The sequence below is a fragment of the Lissotriton helveticus genome, chromosome 2_1 (genome assembly GCF_964261635.1).
Source record: "Lissotriton helveticus chromosome 2_1, aLisHel1.1, whole genome shotgun sequence".
Classification (NCBI taxonomy): Eukaryota; Metazoa; Chordata; class Amphibia; order Caudata; family Salamandridae; genus Lissotriton; species Lissotriton helveticus.
In genome coordinates, this window is record NC_136059.1 from 487,086,840 (window position 1) to 487,105,374 (window position 18,535).

Genomic DNA, 18,535 nt, shown 5'->3' on the forward strand with positions numbered 1-18,535 from the left:
CAAGCATATATCCTTGCCTGACAACCACAGTTAATTGGTGTCGTTTCTCTGCGATCCCCACCTGAATCCACCTAACCTGTGCATATGTTTCCTTATGTAGTGCCTTAATAATTCTTAAAAGGTCAGTGTGTGCCATATGTATTCAGTACCCTCCAAGATTGTCCCTCGAAACCAATCCGAATGCCGCACTTAAGTCAATGAAGGCAACCTAGAGATGTTTCCGCTTTATGACTACATACTTCCAGCATATTGTCTTGACTCGGAAGACTTAATTAAGGGTATTGGTCTTTGATCTAAACACGCTTGACAATCTGAGAGAATGTTGTTGTCTTTCATCAAAGATCGGAGCTTTGCTAGGAACTACCTGCAGACATATTTTTTGGGAGATTTTCAAGTTGATTGTTCTATATTTGGATGGGGTATTCAACCTCCCCTTCTTGATGGGGACGATGGTGGCTCCCTTCCAAAAGGGAGGAACCTCCTCCCCTCTCACTGTTGTGTTTATTTTGTTATTTAATTTGAGTTTTATATAGCGCTAGCTGAACCAAAGAGTATCTGAGTGCTTTACAGGTTATGAGAATACATAAATATGCTCACAAGAGGTGCATGAGGGAATTTGTAATGTGAAAGTCACAAGACAGTACATCTCTAAGTGGTGTTAAAGTCACAAAGTATAACACAGGGCACATGGAGGAGAAAGGCATCCGAAACAAAAAGACGGTTGAGTAAGTTAATCAATGAGGGAAACTTAGAACAGTTTGTGTGCATGTTGAGGGAGCTGTTGAGTAGAGATTTGAGGCCCCATTTGAAGGAGGGTAGGTAGGAGTTGTAGCGGAGATCTTTGGGTAGCGAGTTTCAGATGTACGGAGCATTACCTAAGGAGCAAGCCTGAAATTATTTCTTCTTGAAGTTGGGAGGAAGGAGATGAAGAGTGTTGGAGCTTCTTAGTGTTCAGGCTCTTCCAGCTCTTGAAATTCTGTTTTTTAAGTATTCTGTTTTTTTTTGTATGAAGCACTTTGTGGGGGATGCAGGCTGTCTTGAAAAAGCATCTTCCTTCGTAAAAAAACATTTAAGACTACCGAGGGAAAGAGAGATGTTGTCAAATTTGTTAGTACCTGTTAGGAGTATGGCAGCCTTGTTGAGAGCAGCTTTAAGGGGCGCCAGGTGACATTTAAGAGTTCCTGTAAGGAGGGAATTGCTGTAGGTTAGTTTTGAGATATGGGATTGCATTACAGTCTTAAGATCATCTGGGGGGATAAACGGCTTTACTTTCTTGAGATGTCTGAGTGTACAGAGCGCTCCTTTGGCAGAGTTGTTGATGTTCTCCTCCATGGACATGTTTTTGTCCTGGGTGATGCCAGATACTTAATGGAGTTAGAGCGAGAGAAAGAGCAGTTAAGATCATCCAGATTTTTGATCTATTCTAGGATAGGTAAACTAATAGTTCTGGGGAGAAGAGAAGGAGTTCTGTCTCTTTGGGGTTTAGTTTAAGATGTTTGGTTCTGAGCCATTATTGTATATTAATAAGTGTCGCTATCGGATCTGAGCACTACCCTCATATCAACTAAGGAGGGCCAGAGTGTTCATCCTGGAATATATACTCGATATTGTTGGTATACAATGCTCTCCTAAAAGTTAGTTGTGGGAGAGACTCAGATGGAATAGTTCCATTCATGACCTTCATCCCCTGTGCTTCCAATAAATCACCAAGTTGTAGGGAAGGCTTGTGAAGCCTATATTCAGGAGCAGGTGAAAAACAAGACGACACCCTAAGTTCATGTACTGGCCCCATCTGAGTCAGAGCTTCAGGGCCAGAAGGGATTTGCATATTGCAATCACCCGCAATGATTTTAAAGTCACTGTGATGTAACTGCTCAGTTAGGGCCGAAAGATGGGCTATGGCACTTGACTGAGCATTTGGGAGTACAGAACATAAGTAGTTGTTTATAATGTCGAATTGCCTGGCCCCTAGCCTAGTGCCTGTTTTAATGCTTATCCCCAGCAAGTCTCTGCTCTTGGTGGGTAGTATCTTGACTGAAGGGAACAAGGTCATCCTCAGCCAAATACACAACCCTCCGGACGCCCTCCCAGCGGAAGACGTTACTGTATTGCAAGTAAACTAGATATATATCCAGATCTAAAGACTGGTTCTGTGGCCCATGTCTACTGTAGTATGGTTATATGGGGATGGCCTATAAATGATCCCCATTCTTGATCCCCAAACTTAGATCTGACCCCAGCAACATTCCCTAACAGTGTTTCCATATTAATGTTCGTTCTTGTGCTGAAGCATTAGCCTTTGCCTTATTTGCTGCTCTGGAATGTTAGGGTCCTCAGTTGTAGCTCGTGTGCAGTTACTTTAACAGTAAGAGAAGGCTGGGGGGGGTCAGGGAGCGTTAGGAAAAGAGTAGGTCCAGTACCATTGCTCCCAAGAACTAATATGTACTCACTGGTTGGTGACTATTCTAAATCGAAAGTTGTAGCCTATTTGGTTACATAAGAAAGAGGTTAGAAAGTGGTCTCTATATGTGCTTTCAGTCTGATGAAGGTAGGGAAATTTCTCCTTTGGAAATTAGTGCCCTCACACACTCTTGCGAGTGTCATGCTTCATCATCAGGCGTTGCTCCTCGTCGGGGTGGCGCTGCTCCGACATTCACCCAGTGGCAGGGCAGCTACAAGGCCAGATCAGAGGGGCGTTTTCCATAAATCCCCCCCTCGAGACTGCGGGGACTCACCTTTGAGGCACTCCATTCTAGTGAAGGGGTAATAAGAGGGACATGAATGAGATGCTCCTATGAGCACTATAACTCAATCAGAACCTTAATAGAGGTATTATAGGGTGTCTTTTCCCCAGCTCCTATATTTTTATATTCACTCTGCTTCTCCGATTTTCACCACACAGTCCTGACGAAGCGCACCAGGATCCATTAGGGACCTCACTCCAGCACGAAACATATCAACCAGGTTTAACTCTCACAAACACACACGGGCACTGAGAGCAGCAGAGTAATATCTCCACCTCTAATATATATAATAATAGAGACGCCTCATCTCACCTGGATATTTCTTTTACGTTTACCTCTCGGACCTACGAATACAAATTTACTTCAAGGTACCGGTGGGGTAATTTTAATACACTTACACCATTTCCTTTTAGGCCCACACACCCACATGCACAACTGCAGCGTCTCCTCAAAAGATCTCCGACAAAGAGCCCACTCGCGGGGCCCTTCGAGGACAGCAGCCCCACCCCCACGAGGAGCAACGCCCGATGATGAAGCATGACACTCACAAGAGTGTGTGAGGGCACAAATTTCCAAATTCCCCTACCTTCATCAGACTGGAAGCACAGATAGAGACCACTTTCTAACCTCTTTCTTATGTAACCGAATAGGCTGCAACTTTCTATCTAGGAACAGTAACCAACCAGTGAGTATACGTTACTATAACAGTGCAAGCTATTTGGTGTCTCCACCAATGTAATATCTGATGGAGGGGGGTAATTTTGGGTTTGAGATGTTGGGTCCCATCTCTGGCTTACCATAAGTCAATCGATGTCCGACAGGTTAACTGCATGCAGCTCTACAGGAGCAATGGTGTGTAAGTTGGGTGATGCAATTGGAAGGCAATTAATTTTTTTTAAGAGGTGTGTAATATTGCTGGTGTATATGAATTATGTTACCATTTCACCTCTCCTCACCAGATTACAAGGTACCACTGTTCTGCTTCCCTTTATTTTGGATTTGCAGAGGACTGTTTAAGAAATTCTATTGAAGATGAGCAGTTTGACTAAGCTGTTGGTTGAATATATCTGAGCAGGAGAGGATAAACTAAAGAGTTTGCTAGGCCATAATGATTAAATTTTGCAACAGTGGATTTGACTCTTAAGAATGTATCCTGTAAATTCTAGCAAGGTCCTTTGAACGATGACTTTGAAGTGCTAATTGAAAGTTTAGACAGTTGACAAGTCTGTTCTGTAACCTCTCTATTCGGTTTATTGTGTTAAGTATTAAATATTGTAAAGTTAATTGCTGCATCATATGAAATGCTCATTGACATTTGTTGATCCGTTGCTACTTTACTTTCAATGTTGTATTTTGATTTTCCTAGGAGGAAGAGGTTTCTCCTCAGTTATTTACTTTTCATGAAGCTGTTTCACAAATGGTCGAAATGGAAGAACAAGTTGTAGAAGACCATAGGGCAGTCTTCCAGGTAATGTATTGACTTTTTTTTAACAAGAATTTAATTTCTTCGTTATTTAAAATAATACATAATTATTTCTGGTTTAGATAGTATGTCATCATTATGTTTGTGTATGGAACTAGTTTTGGTTTTTACATATATCCTTAGCTTTCAAGAACTTCAAAACTGCCAGTTCTGATGGGTGCTTCTACCTGCAGATTCTTCACCTGTAGAACACTCCCAGGTCTCAGACTGGATCCGAAAACTCCAAAGCAACGAGGTAGCCAGTAGAGGTTGCTGGTCTCAACCGTTGCCAGAAGACACGTCAGGTGACTCCACTGAGGTCATTTAGTACCTGACCCGGCTTACCAACCTTTATATTTTTGTTTCTCGCCTTCTAAGAGAATTCGGGGCTTTACTTTTTAGGAAAAATTTACCTTACCAAACCTTTCCCTAATCTAAAAGTAGTACCAAAAAAGTGTGGGTTCAAACCCTGTATGGATTATGAGGGAAAGATGTCCATCATGGACCCTCATGCCATCTGTTTGTGGTGTTTTGGGTACGACGGTTGACATCATCAGGCCTCAGTGTAAATCCCAAGGCCATTAAGTAGCAGGAGGCTAAACTGTTTATGGCCCGAGCAAAGAGATGACCAGCGGTGCCCTAAATGTTCCCATCTCTCCAGTTCTCCATCATCGTCCGACAGGAAGAAGCAAAAGCACAGGAAACATGAGAAACGGCGGGCTAGAGGTTATGCACCATGTCGTCCTCCATCTCCAATAGACCCTGGGACCAGAATGATGGATCATTACCAAAGAGTACCACCTCCTTCTTATTGATATTGAGCTTTAAGCAATTGCAACTCATCCAGGAGCTGATAGCAGTCATGAAATTGCTTACCAATAGAGTGTGGTTGCCTAGTTACCGCCACGACAATCATCTGCATATGATGTTTTTTTTTTTTATTAAAAAACCTTTATTTAACAAATTTGCGCATCAAGGTTACAAGATTGCACTGTATCAAGACATCATATACGAGCATACAGTATTATGCAGCAGAGGTTACCTCGTACACTTGGCACATGAAATTGATACAAAGGAGAAGTGTCGTGGCAGCACTGGGGGAGTAGTGTAGGCTATGGGAAGAGGCACATTGAGTGGGGGAGAGAGGCTAGTGAAGCAGAGTGGAGAATGAGTGGGGAACCAGCTACTCATTGACCAACACCAGCGGCCGCCACGCCAGTAGGGAGTGTGGGGGAGGTCGCACCACATAAGAGGTAAGACACAAGTGGACCCCATATGTTGATTGGGCGGGATTTGGCTGGCGTTAGGTCCCAGAATTCAGACAGGCGTGTCTGACATCGCGAAGCATCCTCAAACTAAGTATCAAACTTAGGTACAAGCCTGCAACCCCAGCACATGGAGACCCTGCGTCGCGCAAGGACAAGAAGCATTGCAGTCAGGCGGCACGTAGCATCTGGGCAAAATTTCACAAAGCCTAAAAGGCAAAGCAGAGGGTCAGGCTGGACCGGCGACGAGGTGATCTCAGAAATATTGGCACAGACCTCACACCAGTATATGGAGATCTGAGGGCACAGCCAAGCGAGGTGGGAGAAGTCTGCCGCAGGAGCGAAACATCGCAGACATCTATCATTGGGGTTAAGCCCCGTCTTGTGCAGCTGAGCAGGACTCCGGTAAAGCCTATGTAAATACTTAAAGTGAATGAGGCGCAGGCGGTAATTGGGGGATAGGCGTTTGATCTGATTGCAGCAATAGAGCTAGTCTTCTGGAGAGAGTTCGACAACCAGGTCCTCACTGCACGCCACACGCCCCGGTCTGTAGAAATGAGAGATGCTGCCGGTGTAAGGGCGTAAATCTTAGTGACCAGCTTCCCGGGGGGAGTGGGCCGTGTAAAGAAAGTAGAGTGGCCATCGAGGAAGGAGGCGGGGGAAACGAGGGGTGAAGCTCCCTGCAGATATCCCTGAGTTGATAGTAGAGCAGAGTGTCCATGGGGCAGGAGTCAACCACGAGAGAGAAAATGTGTCCCCAGGGTAGAGGTCCGACACTGTGGAAAACCCTATGCGGGTTGCATGTTTAACCATCCTGGATGTCTGGGGGGGGGGGGGGGGGGGGAAGCTGGATGATGAGCAATAAGTATGGCATTTGCGGAGAGCATGTTGGATCCGGAGAGTTTACGAAGCCCATCCCAGGACCAGCGCAGAGTCTCCACCGTGTCAATCTTGGTACGTGGGAGTTTTGCCAGGGCGAACAAGGCGGTCGTGAGCGGCCATGGGGTAGCAAGGTCGGCTTCCACCACGACATGCGGCTGAAAAGGAGTGGGGTGGAGCCAAAAATGGAGAAAACACTGGGCGTAAAGTTTAAAATTAGGGGCACCAAGACCACCACGCGACATCAGAAGGGTAAGGATATTATATGCAATTCTGGGTTGTCAACCAGCCCAGACCAGAGTGATGAGCAATGAGCGGACTTTGGGGGGAAAAGTGGGCAGTGAGGGAGATGGGAATATTGACAAATAAATATAAAAACTTTGGGAGCACCACCTTCTTGGCGCTACCTATGCAACTGGCCAGAGACAAAGGCAACCAGTGCCAGAAGGGGATCTTGGAATCAAATCAGTCCACAGCACGGCCAAAGTTAGCTCTCCAAAGTTCGTCTACGTCCCTGCTCAGCCAGATGCCTAAGTATCTTGTTGGGTCCGAGGCCCACACAAAGGGGTAGTCTGGAGTGAAGGGCAGTGTGGCATTAGTGAGGGGGGAAAGCACAGACTTATTCCAGTTAACCTGGATGCCGGAGTAGCCCCCAAACCGTATCCCCTCACAAACCAGTGGACTGAGGTTCCACTGAGGATTGTGAACATGAGAGTAAAGTTGTCCGCATACATGGAGACAAGAGCTCGAGCCATGAAGCCGAGACCTCTCTGGGTGTGGTGCTGGCGAAGATTAGCAGCCAAGGCTTCCATTGCAATGGCAAAGAGCATGGATGACAGCGGGCACCCCTGCCTGGTACCTCTCTCAATGGAAATAGGCTGCGATATTTGACCGTTAATCTGGAGGTGGGCAGTGGGAAGGGTGTAGAGAAGTAGTATTTTGCGTATGAAGACCGGGCTAAAGCCCAACGAGGGAGGAGATAAGAGAAAGGGCCACTCTAGGGTACTGAAGGCTTTGGTGGCATCGAGCAGGGCAGCCACTGCCGGAAGCTTAGGGTTAATTTGATGGACGGAGAATATAGTCCGGAGGTTATTGGAAGTAGCACGGCCAAGAATGAATCCGGACTGGTCCAGGCGAGCAATGAGCAGCATGAGAGGAAGAAGGCGAGAGGCGAGGAGTTTGGCAAAGATCTTGTTGTCCTTATTAATTAGTGAAAGGGGACAATATGAGTCGCGTAGCTCTGGGGGTCTGTCTGGCTTTAGAAGTAGTGCCTCGCGGAGCGAAGGGGAAAACTGACCGTTCTCAAAAGATTTGTTGTACATGGCAGCTAAGTGGGGGACCAGAAGGGGCGCGAATGTCTTATAAAAGGATGCTGGCAGGCCATCCGAACCGGGGGCCTGGTCACCGGGCATGCCATTAATCGCAGCAAGGATTTCTTCTTTGTAGAAGGGATCATCCAGGAACTCCCGGTGAGGGTGGCTAAGCCAGAGGAGCTAAAGGGTCTCGAAATATTGATCAAGAACCTCGCACCGGGGCACTGTCCTGGCTGTGTAAAGTTTAGTAAAATGAGGTGAAACGTGCCTTGATTTCCTCAGGAGAGGTGGTTCTGTCAAGGCCCACATCCTGGAGGGCGGTTATGTAGGAAGCAGCGTGAGGCGAACTGAGGAGGTTGGCAATGGCCTTTCCAGGGCAGTCACCCTCACCGAAGTGGTGCGCCTGCGCCTCCCTGCCCAGAAATGCGAGCTCTCTGTTGGCCATGTCAGTGAAGTCGGTGAGCTTCCCCCAGATCTGAGCAAGCGTGTCAGGGTCCCAGGAGTGGGAGAAGTCCAGAGCCTTAATCTCCGTCTCTAATTTATCAACGGTGCACGAAATAGAGCGTAGGACACCGGACTGCTTGGAAATCCTTTCTCCACGGATGAAGGCCTTAAATCCCTCCCAAAGCGTGGAGGAGGAGTCAACAGTGCCTTTGTTCAGCTCAAAATAATTTGTGATTGCGGTTTTATCTCGTCGCAGAAGACTGAGTCGCGTAGCGTGTTGGGGGGAAGCCGCCATAAGAACGCACGACATGGTGAGTGATTGAGGCGCAGACAAAGGCGAACAGGAGATCGATCTCAGAGGGTGCGTGCCATGTGCTCAACAGAGGTGAGCCAAGCAAAGGCATCCAGAGTGGTGATCCAGAGGTCCAAGCGGGACCAGCAGCCGCGGGAGCCAGATACGCAAGTGCCCTCGCGTGCCTCGAGGAGAGTGTGGCGCCACACTTCATATAGGGAGTTATCAGTGAGAATGGATATGATGTTAAAGCAAAGCCGAACGGTTTTATGATCGGGGCTAGGTCAGCGATATAAATATTGAAAAGAATAGGACTAATAGAGGATCCTTGCGGTACTCCACACAGGAGATAAAAGGGACCTGATTTGAGGGGGTCTAGGGCCACAAATTGCATCCTATCTTAACTAGAAGAATTCAACAGTTTGAGGGCAGATCCCTGCCCTCCAATTGCCACTAACCGTTCCACCAGAATGGAGTGGTGGACGGTATTGAAGGCCGCCGACAAATCTAATAAGATAAGGGCAGCCCTCCCTCCATTATCCAGAGCTCTGATTTCCTCGACTGACTTACTCAAGGCACATTCTGTGTTATAGCCCGACCTGAACCCATGTTGGGTTTCAAATAGCCAACTATTTTCTGTAATCTAATCAGTTAGCTGAGTATTCATTGCCTTTTCAAGAGGTTTTGCAGGGAGAGGAAGCCAAGAAATAGGGCAAAAATGATTAGTGTCTTCAGAATCTAAATTCTGTTTCTTTAAAATCTGCAAGATTGATGCAACTTTCCAGAACTTAGGGAAGCGTCCTGCCTTAAAGACTGAGTTAAAAAATGTTGACTGGTTGTCAACGCTGACTTCTTGCGCCAATTATTATTTTTTTTTAAAACTTTTTATTGATTTTAAAACAAGAAAACAAAAGAACAATACAAAACAAGGCAGTACATTAAAACGGGTCATCACGTGGTCTGTGGGGGGGTACATAGAGAATCAAGCGGTAGTGCAATCAATAATAGGGGGGGAGGAGAGGGGGGAGGAAGGAGACCAAAATATATACAAAACAACTATATTCCTGCGGAGGAAACGTCAGGTTGGGAGGAAGACAAATCATCATCAAATTCCGACATTGGGGGAGTACATATATCTCCACGGTATGCGTTCCATTGGGTCCACACTTTCCCCCACTTGCCTGGTCTGCCACGGGAAACATACACAGTTTTTTCTCGAAACATGCACCAATCCATGTTGTGTGTCCACCCCAGAAGTGTCGGAGGCCTCTGAGCGCCCCACAATTGGGCAATATCACGCTTGGCTACCATGTTGCCCAAGGTCGCCCAACGGAGCTGCGCTTGATTGTAGTCATTCGGCTCCCAGACGTTCAACAAGCATCTTCGCGCTTCAGGCATTAATCGCACTCCCGTGACCTCACTCATTACTTCATGCACGCGGTTCCAATAACGTAGCACAGCAGGGCATTCCCAGATAATATGAAGGAACGTAGCCACCATACCGCATCCGCGCCTGCACAAGCCATCCATCGAAAATCCCATTCGAACCAGACGTGGGCCAGTCACATACACCCTATGCAAAATTTTCAGTTGAACGAACCGAAGACATGCCGGGATAGCCACTTCCTTCGGGGAAGAAATAGCGGACTGCCAGTCCTCATCACCGAGTTCTAGACCATCTCTGGTTCACAGCCCTCGAAGACTATCTAGTAGGTCAGTCCTGGTATTGATCAACTTTTTATAAATTAGCGAAATCGTGCTATCAGGAACGTGGCCATCCAGAATCCGATCCTCGAGCGGGGACGCCTCCGGCACGTCCGTCTTGCGCCAATTTTAAAACTATAACTGGGCAAAGGTCCATCGGTAAACCTGATTAACCTTTAGCAATGAGATCTATTACTTGCCCGTTATCGAGGTCAACAGATTTATTAAAGCTCGAACCTCCGTGAGATTTCTGTGGGTTCTGTCCTTTGGGAAAGGTAGGCTTCTTAAACAAGGCCCTGGGCTGGTAAACATCATTAAAGATATTTTCCACTTTGTTCAAAAAGTGCCAGGCAATCTTGTCACACAATAACTGAGTAGGCACAAAGTCCGCAGTATGTGGAGATGTAAGGGACAAAACCGTGTTACATTATTTTTTCGAGGAGTTTTGGGCGCCTCCGATTTCCTGAGTAAAATATTTAGGTTTTTCCCTGGCTATCATTTCTTTGTAGTTATTAAGACATTTATAATTTTCCCTCTCTCCGGGATCGTAGGCCGATCTCCAGAGACGTTCTTGTTTTTTACAGCCTAACTTAAACTCTTTAAAAATTTCTGAGTATCAGGGAGCCGAGGGACTGCTGCGCCAAGATCTAATCATGGCCACTGGGGCTAGAAAGGAGGCAGTTACCTCCAGCCAATGGTCAAACTTTGTCGCATTCCTATCTACATCCTTCAAGTAGACTTGTTGGGAACTAGCAAGATGATTTTGAAATTGCTGCTGATCAATTTTGATCAATTACTTTGAAGCACTGTGCAGTGCAGGAGTGGTGGCTCTGCACTGGTTGTGTGTCTCCCTGGGAAGGATACTGTAAAGGGTTAGATCACTGTTGTGCGGTTCATGGTTTTGTACCTTTTCCCAGCAAAAGAGTACTTGACATTCAGGCTATGATCCCGATCTTTCAGGCTTGGTCCTAAATTTCAGTGAGGTTGACTCTGAGGCTACTGGGACTGATGGTAGGTAGCATATACCAGCTCTGTGGTGTTATCCAGTGGGCCCAACATGAAGGGAAACTCTCTGACCTGGTCCAGATTTCAGAGGAGACTGCAAAAGATCTGCAGTGGTGGATGCTGTACTGCGATTGGGTCTGAGGCAGGCGCCTCTCCCTTCCACACCCAGAGCTGACAGTGGTGACCGATGCGTACTTCTGGGCTTTGGCATATATATGGGAGATGTGGAGATCGGAGGCCTCTGGTCTCCGGCGAAGTCCTGACACCTTATCAACCTTTTGGAGCTGAGCCCCATCTGATTGGTGCTGAAAGCCTGCTTACCACCCATCAAAGGGAGGGTGGTATGAATTCTCACAGACAACACCGCCATGTCGTACTGCAACAAACAGGGTGGGGTGGAGTTATCGACCCTGTGCCAGGAGGGATTGCTGCTCTGGACATGGCTGGACCACCAAGGAATCTTACTGGTGGTGAACTACCAGGCAGGCTCCCTTAACCAGGGCGAACAAACTCAGCCACTGGCGCCTCATGGAACTGTTCCCTGCCTCCAAGAAAACGCAATGTAATAATTTTTGTGTGTTGGATTTTCCAAGGAGTCTCTCACTCGAAGATGCGTTCCACCTAAAGTGGAACTGGGGACTCCTGTATGTCTTTCTGCCGATATCGCTAGCCTGGCTGTTGAGGGGTGTTAATCCAAAACCTGCCCCAGGATGCTTGTTTCCGGTTCAGAGAAGACCTGGCTTGGCAGTTCGGACTGGACTGTTCCCATGAGGCACAGGGTCAAGACTGATTTGCATATAGCTGGGTCCAACCTGAGGTGGCAAAGTGAGCTAAAGAAGATGATGGATTTAACCCAGATATGTGATTAGGGGTGAGTGTCTGAAAACTTTCAGCGCTCTGTCCATCATCTCTGCGTTTGCTTTGTTTGCCCTAAGTTGGCACTGTATGTCCAGACGTGGGTCCCTTGCTCACTTTGCCACTGGATTCAAGCTAGCCTGGCTGATGAGGGGTCTTACCCTGAAACCGGTACCAGGATGCTTGTTTCCGGTCAGGGAAAACCTGGCTTGGCAGTTCGGGCTGGACTGTTCCCATGAGGCACAAGGTCAAGACTGACTTGCATATAGCTGGGTCCCAACTGGTGGGAAAGTGAACTAAAGAACGATGATGGATTCAACCCAGATCTGTGACTGGGGTGAGTGTCTGAAAACTTTCAGCGCTCCGTCCAGCATCTCTTTCTGTTTACCCATTTACAGCCCACACGTCATTTCCAGAACACAACAACATTAGTGCAGATCTGCACAGTAACCTCTACCAGCGTGCAGAGGTGCTACTGAAAAGTTTCCTGATTGAGCCTGATGTCTGGGAAATATTCAAAAGGTGAGAAATCTGCAGTTTGAAGTCACTTTCAGAAGTTCACCCGTCGTAGTGAGCATCTGAGCCTAGGCTATAAGTGAGTGTACATTTAGAAAGCCGCAAACAGATGTCTTTGATTGGCTCTCACATAGTTTGTCTGTGGAGCTTTGGGTCGGACCATGACTCCAAGGCCTGCAGTGATAGCGCCTTAATGCACCCGAAGGAAGTACAGGACAGAGAAGCAAAGCTCTACATGGTGAAACACAACAAGACCCCATGTTGTGATTTTTCGAGGTCCAAAGGCAGGTCCCAGTCTCGCTCCAGAGTTCCTTACTGCAACAAATGGTCATTATGATCAAAATCCTCTGGTGAGTCCAAGAAAAACCACAAGAAGTCCGAAGCGGGACAGATCCCTGTCCTGGCAGTTCTGGTCTCCTGCGAAGGTGCATAGGCATCATCATTCCTACAAGTCTCACTCTCAAAGTCATTCCTTTTCTGCCCCGATTCTGACCCTTGTCCCACGTCAACCTGAATTTCTGAAGCTGTCAATGACCCTGCAGCAAATTAAGGAAATCTGCAAAGCTATTCTGCGTCTCTTTGGTTCACTATCTGCTCCCTCTTTCATGCTTGCAGGCTTCTAGGAGTTGAGAGGACCGCCTGTGACGCCTTCTGGGTTCGCTTGGGTTCCGGACCAATTTCGGTACCAGTATCTTCTCTGGTGCCACAACCCATGGCAAAACGCGATCCAGTGATGCCGATGACTGCTAACCCATAGTGCTGTGCGAAACAGAGGCAGCGCCGCCCCAACCTTATTTGTCACAGGCTCTTGACAATCGTGGCTTTGATGCTGGGGATGAAATTGCCCAGCCATATCAGGGGATAACTGGTATGAGGACCTCCAGTATGGCAGTGGTCTGGGCACCTCCCCAGGCACTGGACTAGTTTCACCTCTGAGCCTTGCCAAGAAAGACAGCAGCTCCTTTGCTATGGTTGTGCGAAGGCCGGCAGCGATTCTTAATCTTCACCTTCCTACTCAACAAGTTAAGACCAATGTCTTGACTAGGGTGCTTCCGCCTGGCCAGACAGGCCCTGACCCTCGCCTTCCATTTAATGAGGCAGTTAAAGACACACTTTTGGGAGACTTTGATCAAGCTTTGTTTGGGCCCTCCTGTTCATTGACAGTTTGCCAGGCGCCTTCGCCCTGCTCCGGGCAACCCATAGTTTCTTACCCAAAACCGTACACTGGAGAGTTTTGTAGTGCAAGCTTCAGGCATCAATGCAAACCCAAACTCTTTTCCTTCTACTCTTACCCCCTCCCCCATAAGGAATCAAAGAGGATAGAAATCATTGTTAAGCAAACCTTCTTATCTACCAGTGTATCCTTAGTTCTGTGAATGTCTTCTGCCTCTTAGAACTCTACTTTCATGCCTTTTGGGATTCAGAGGCCCAGGTACTCCCTATGGTACCACAAATAGATCATTCCATCCTTTCTCACGCAGTGTAGGATGGCTGTGAGGCGCCCATGGACTGGATACCCCTGACTCTCTTAATAGGGCAATTTTACCAGTATAGCCCTTCCCAGCTATGGCTGGATGCCGTCCACTAGATTTTTGGGAGATATTCAGGGCAATATCATTGACATGTTACTTGACGTTTCCTGCCTTTTTGGGGTTAAAGCAGACTTTTCTCTGGAGTTCTCAGAAATGGCAGGACCACAGTGTGCTCCCTGGGCCTGTCTGCTCCTACCTGCCAGCCGCATCAGCAATATCGCACCCTTTGGGGCTATGTTAGGGGCTTTTAGTATTGTAAACCAACCTAGCCAGTTCCTTAATCTCCCCAGCTTTTTCATGACCACGACCGGTGTCACTGTAGGGCAACGTGCTCGGTCTTCTAAGCTCTGATACCCCCCCCCCAAGCCACCCACAAAGAGAGCACCCCAAAAGCTTCTTAAGCATGCCCTGTGACACCACACAGCCACTCCGTCGGAGACAGGTGCTGGCATTTTCTGCCAGAGTGGCAAGCGATCACTTTGGACTAGTTAGTACTGCAATTTGTTCAGCTGCTTTACGTCTTCCCATTTCTCAAAATGTCACCACACTTCCTACCATCGTCAGACCCTGCTGACGGAGGAACATCTGTCTCTTTTGCAGCAGGATGTGTAAGCCATTTTGACCAATGGAGCCATAGAGAGGGAACCAGTGCCAGAAGTTAATCGTGATTGTTAGTCCCATTACGTCCGTGTGCTGAAAAAACACAACAGGCCATTTTAGACCTTCGTCCTCTGATCTGGTCTCCCCTTGACCTTGGAGCTTGAATGCTATTGTTGAACCCTCAACCCCATTCTGCAGGCCAACAGGCATGACCTGCAGTTCATGGTAGACCACAAGCATTTTCAGTTCACTGTGCTCCTTTTGGTCTTACCAGTGTTTCTCAGGTGTTCATCAAAGTTGCAGTGGTAGCAGCACGTTTTCGGAGGTCTAGGTTCCAGTCTTCCCCCCTACCTTGGCAACTGGCTTTTGGAGGCTGCTTTACCCCAGGCAGTCATCACCCATCTCCACACTTTGGTGAACCCCCTGACATTCTTGGGGGTTCACTATCAATGTGCCAAAGTCAAACCCGACTTCTTCGCAGGCAATCCCCTTCATCGGAGCAATTCTGGACACAGCAGTTTTGCGATTATCCTCCATAGAGGAGAGTCTGGGACATTCGTACTATGATCCCAATGTTTCAGCCTATGACCTGGATCTCATTGAGGATAACTCTGAGGCTCCTAGAACTGTTGACCTCCTTCATCCTGCTGGTCATGCATGCCAAAAAACATATGCAGACTCGCAGGGGGATCTGAAGTCCCAATGGGCACAGCACCAGTGGGATCTTTCCGATCTGTTCCAGGTTTCGGGTAGACGGCAAAAGATCTGCAGTGGTGGCTGTTGACCCACGATTAGGTCAGCTGCAAACCCTCCGCCTTCTGCCCACCTTGAGCTCACAGTGGTGATCGATGAATCGCGTCTGTGTTGGAGAAGCCTTCTGGCAAACGTGGAGATCAGAGGCATCTTGTTTCCAGCAGATGCTGAGTTACATGTCCGCCTTCTGTAGGTAAGAGCCATCCTGTCATCCATTAAAGGAAAGCTGGTGCAGGCACTCCTGGATAACACCACCGCCATGTGGTACTGCAAGAAACTGGGTGAGTGGGGCCGTGGAACGTGTTCCAGTAGGCTTTACACCACTGGATAGGCTAGTCAATCAGGGAATTTTTCTGGTGACACCACCTGGCTGGTTCCCTGAATACCATATTGCGCTGGCCCAGGTCTACAAGATTTTGATTCTCAACCCGTAGGGACTACAGTGCACCATCGCTTGAGGAAGGAATTCCAGATTACTGTAGCCCCACAAAACCCACTAGGGTATTCTTTCTACTTTCTAGGGTACTGACAGTCCACTCCATGGTTTAGGGACACAGTGGTAATCCAGACAATCTTTCAATAATGAGTTAAGCACTCAGGGATCACTAGAAACAGAATTTGCATTTCAACATATTTATTTTCAAATAGTTATCTTAAACCTCTTGAATCTAGTGCACACAGTAGTGTATGGTAACATCACAGAAGTTAAAAATTAGAAGCAGTTGAGCATTTCATGAACAGTGAAAACAGCAAAATTATAACGTTATCGCAGTTGGTAACCTTTGACACTTTTACTGTCCTATCTCTAAGCACTTTGCTAGTTCTAGCAGAATGCATAAATAATCAGCTTATTTCTCAAGTTTCAGGGGTAGTTCGCACACTTGGAACAGGTTTATTGTCTCTTTGGAATAGCTTGCCCGAAATTTCGAGTACAGGGGCAAGGTGATTGTGTCTGTGCGAGACCACAATTCTGGGAGCAGTCCATGAAGGCAAAATTCTTCGCAGAACCTCGAAGGAGTCTTGATGGTGCCTACTTAGTTTCAGGGGGAATCTGGTGTTGTCTGCCTCGATCTGCACCCTGGTTGAAGTTCCTCTCCCCTCAGTGGTCCATTCTGGGGCTTATATAGGATTATCCATTGACGTTTAGCCTGCATACCAGAATCAAGTGGGTATTTTAAGGCACTAAATCTAACTGGACTAGCCCAGTGGAATGCAAAGCAAGTCACCTCTGTAAAAAGCCCCTAAGCATTTGCTTAATCTTTTTAGCTCATGTTTACTTTAATTGTCTGCTTTTAAATCTTGAGGTGCAGATATCGAGAGCATGTACTAGACTTGTTGCACCTGATTGTGGAAGAATTGAGGCTAAAGGATGTTTAGTCAAGAAGACCACCATCAAGAGTTCTGCGAAAGATTACCAAAAATGCTGGCTGTGAACTAAAGTTCAGACAGGCTAACTAAAATGAAAACTGTAGTTCAAATGGAACCTAACTTGCTTGTATTTAAGAACCTCAAACATTCTACTAAAACTAAAATAAAAAACCCTAGAAGGACTTGATTAAAATAAATAACATAATATTATTATGAAGTGAAACATAACAGTGATAGTGTTTGATATTCATCGAATAACTTCTAAGCTATAACTAAATGTGTTTTTGCATAAGCTTTATTATCAAAACATATACAGAACAGAAGAATATGCTGGAATTGTGTATTTGATGGAATCACAGTTCATCCCTTGTTGAATGTTCAACAGCACATGCTAAAATTAAAGGGTTTGCTGTAGCGGAAGACATGAGAATACGACAGCAAGAGCGAAGGAACTAAGCCGCCAATGCCTTGTGGATCAAGTGTGTCAGTTACATCCGGAGGTGGCATAAGGTCTTCTCCGCAAATAAGGAGAACCCAGGTTCATTCTTTTCACCACTGCAGAGAATGCACAATGTCAGCACTTTGGTGCATTGAGGTTGCCTAAGAGTCTCAAGTTGGAGACGCATTCCGCGTGGAGTGGAACTTGGGACTCCTGTGTGCCTTCCTGCACTACCCTCTCCTGACCGGAGTTCTGAAAAAGATCAAGTCATACTGGGTCCAAGTCATTCAACTGACTCTGGATTAGGCACAGGCAGTACGGTATCCTAAACGTCTGGGCATAAGCATCTGTCCTCTGAATAGGCTACATCTTTGGAGAGTTTCTCCGGTCACCGCGGCAGGGCAGGCTTCAGCACCTGAACCCTGCACTAGATTAGATTAGATTAAAATACTTATAAAGCGCATGGCTGCCTCAGCAAAGAGGCGTCCCAGTGCTGAAGCAGGACTGAGCAGGGGACAAAACACTGGGAATTATACCTGGGAAAAGAGCAAAGGGACAAGACAAAGGGAGTTATACCTGGGAATAGAGCCAGGTCTTCGCAAGACGTCTGAAAGCCTGATGATCAGGGTTGCTGCGAATGTGTAAGGGGAGAGAGTTCCAGAGAGTGGGGACCAGGCGTCTAAAGGAGCAGCCGCCAGATCTAGCTCTGCGTATGTGAGGGATACATGCGAGTCTCTGGTTCGCCGAGCGTAGTGCACGCAGAGGTGTACATGGTGCAAAAATCACCTAGGATGTCTGGGCGCTTCCTGTCAGTATCTTATGCGTGATGCAGAGCTTCTTGAAGCAAACATGCTGTTCAAGAGGCAGCCAGTGCAGGCGGCGAAGAAGATTAGGAGCATGACTGAATTTAGGAAGGGCAAAGATAGCTTGTGCTGCCGCATTCTGGACCCGCTGCAATCTATTAAGCACGGATTTATTAGAGCTGAGAAAAAGTACATTGCAGCAGTCCAGATGAGCCAGGATAGAAGCTTGAATGATCAGTTGGCGTGTTTGGGCATCGAAGAGGCCCAAAATCGGTCTGAGGCCGTGCAGTAGTCCAAAACATTTCCCGGCCACTGATTTGGCATGTGTTTCAAAGTTAAGATTTTTATCAACTATGAACCCAAATGTTTCAACGCAGGTTTAGGATCAGGGGGATTACCAAGTGCCTGGGGCCACCATTTATTCGTCCAAAGATGAGACTCTTTGCCAACCAGGAGAATCTCCGATTTGGTAGAGTTCAATTGCAGAAAGTTAGCTGTCATCCATTCTGCGATTGCAGAGATGTTTTCTTTAAATTTTATTTTATCTTGCTTGGGATCATT

General features: G+C 47.0%; 1 protein-coding gene across 3 annotated transcripts in view; it reads left to right on the top strand.

The window, feature by feature from the left end:
• Positions 1-18,535, top strand: part of KIF2A (kinesin family member 2A) — a 513,057-nt gene that overhangs the window by 384,917 nt on the left and 109,605 nt on the right. For all 3 annotated transcript variants that reach the window (XM_078675133.1, XM_078675134.1, XM_078675135.1), the window contains one exon: positions 4,111-4,212. In XM_078675133.1, the coding sequence (XP_078531259.1) occupies positions 4,111-4,212 (102 nt within the window). The remainder of the gene's footprint in view (positions 1-4,110; positions 4,213-18,535) is intronic.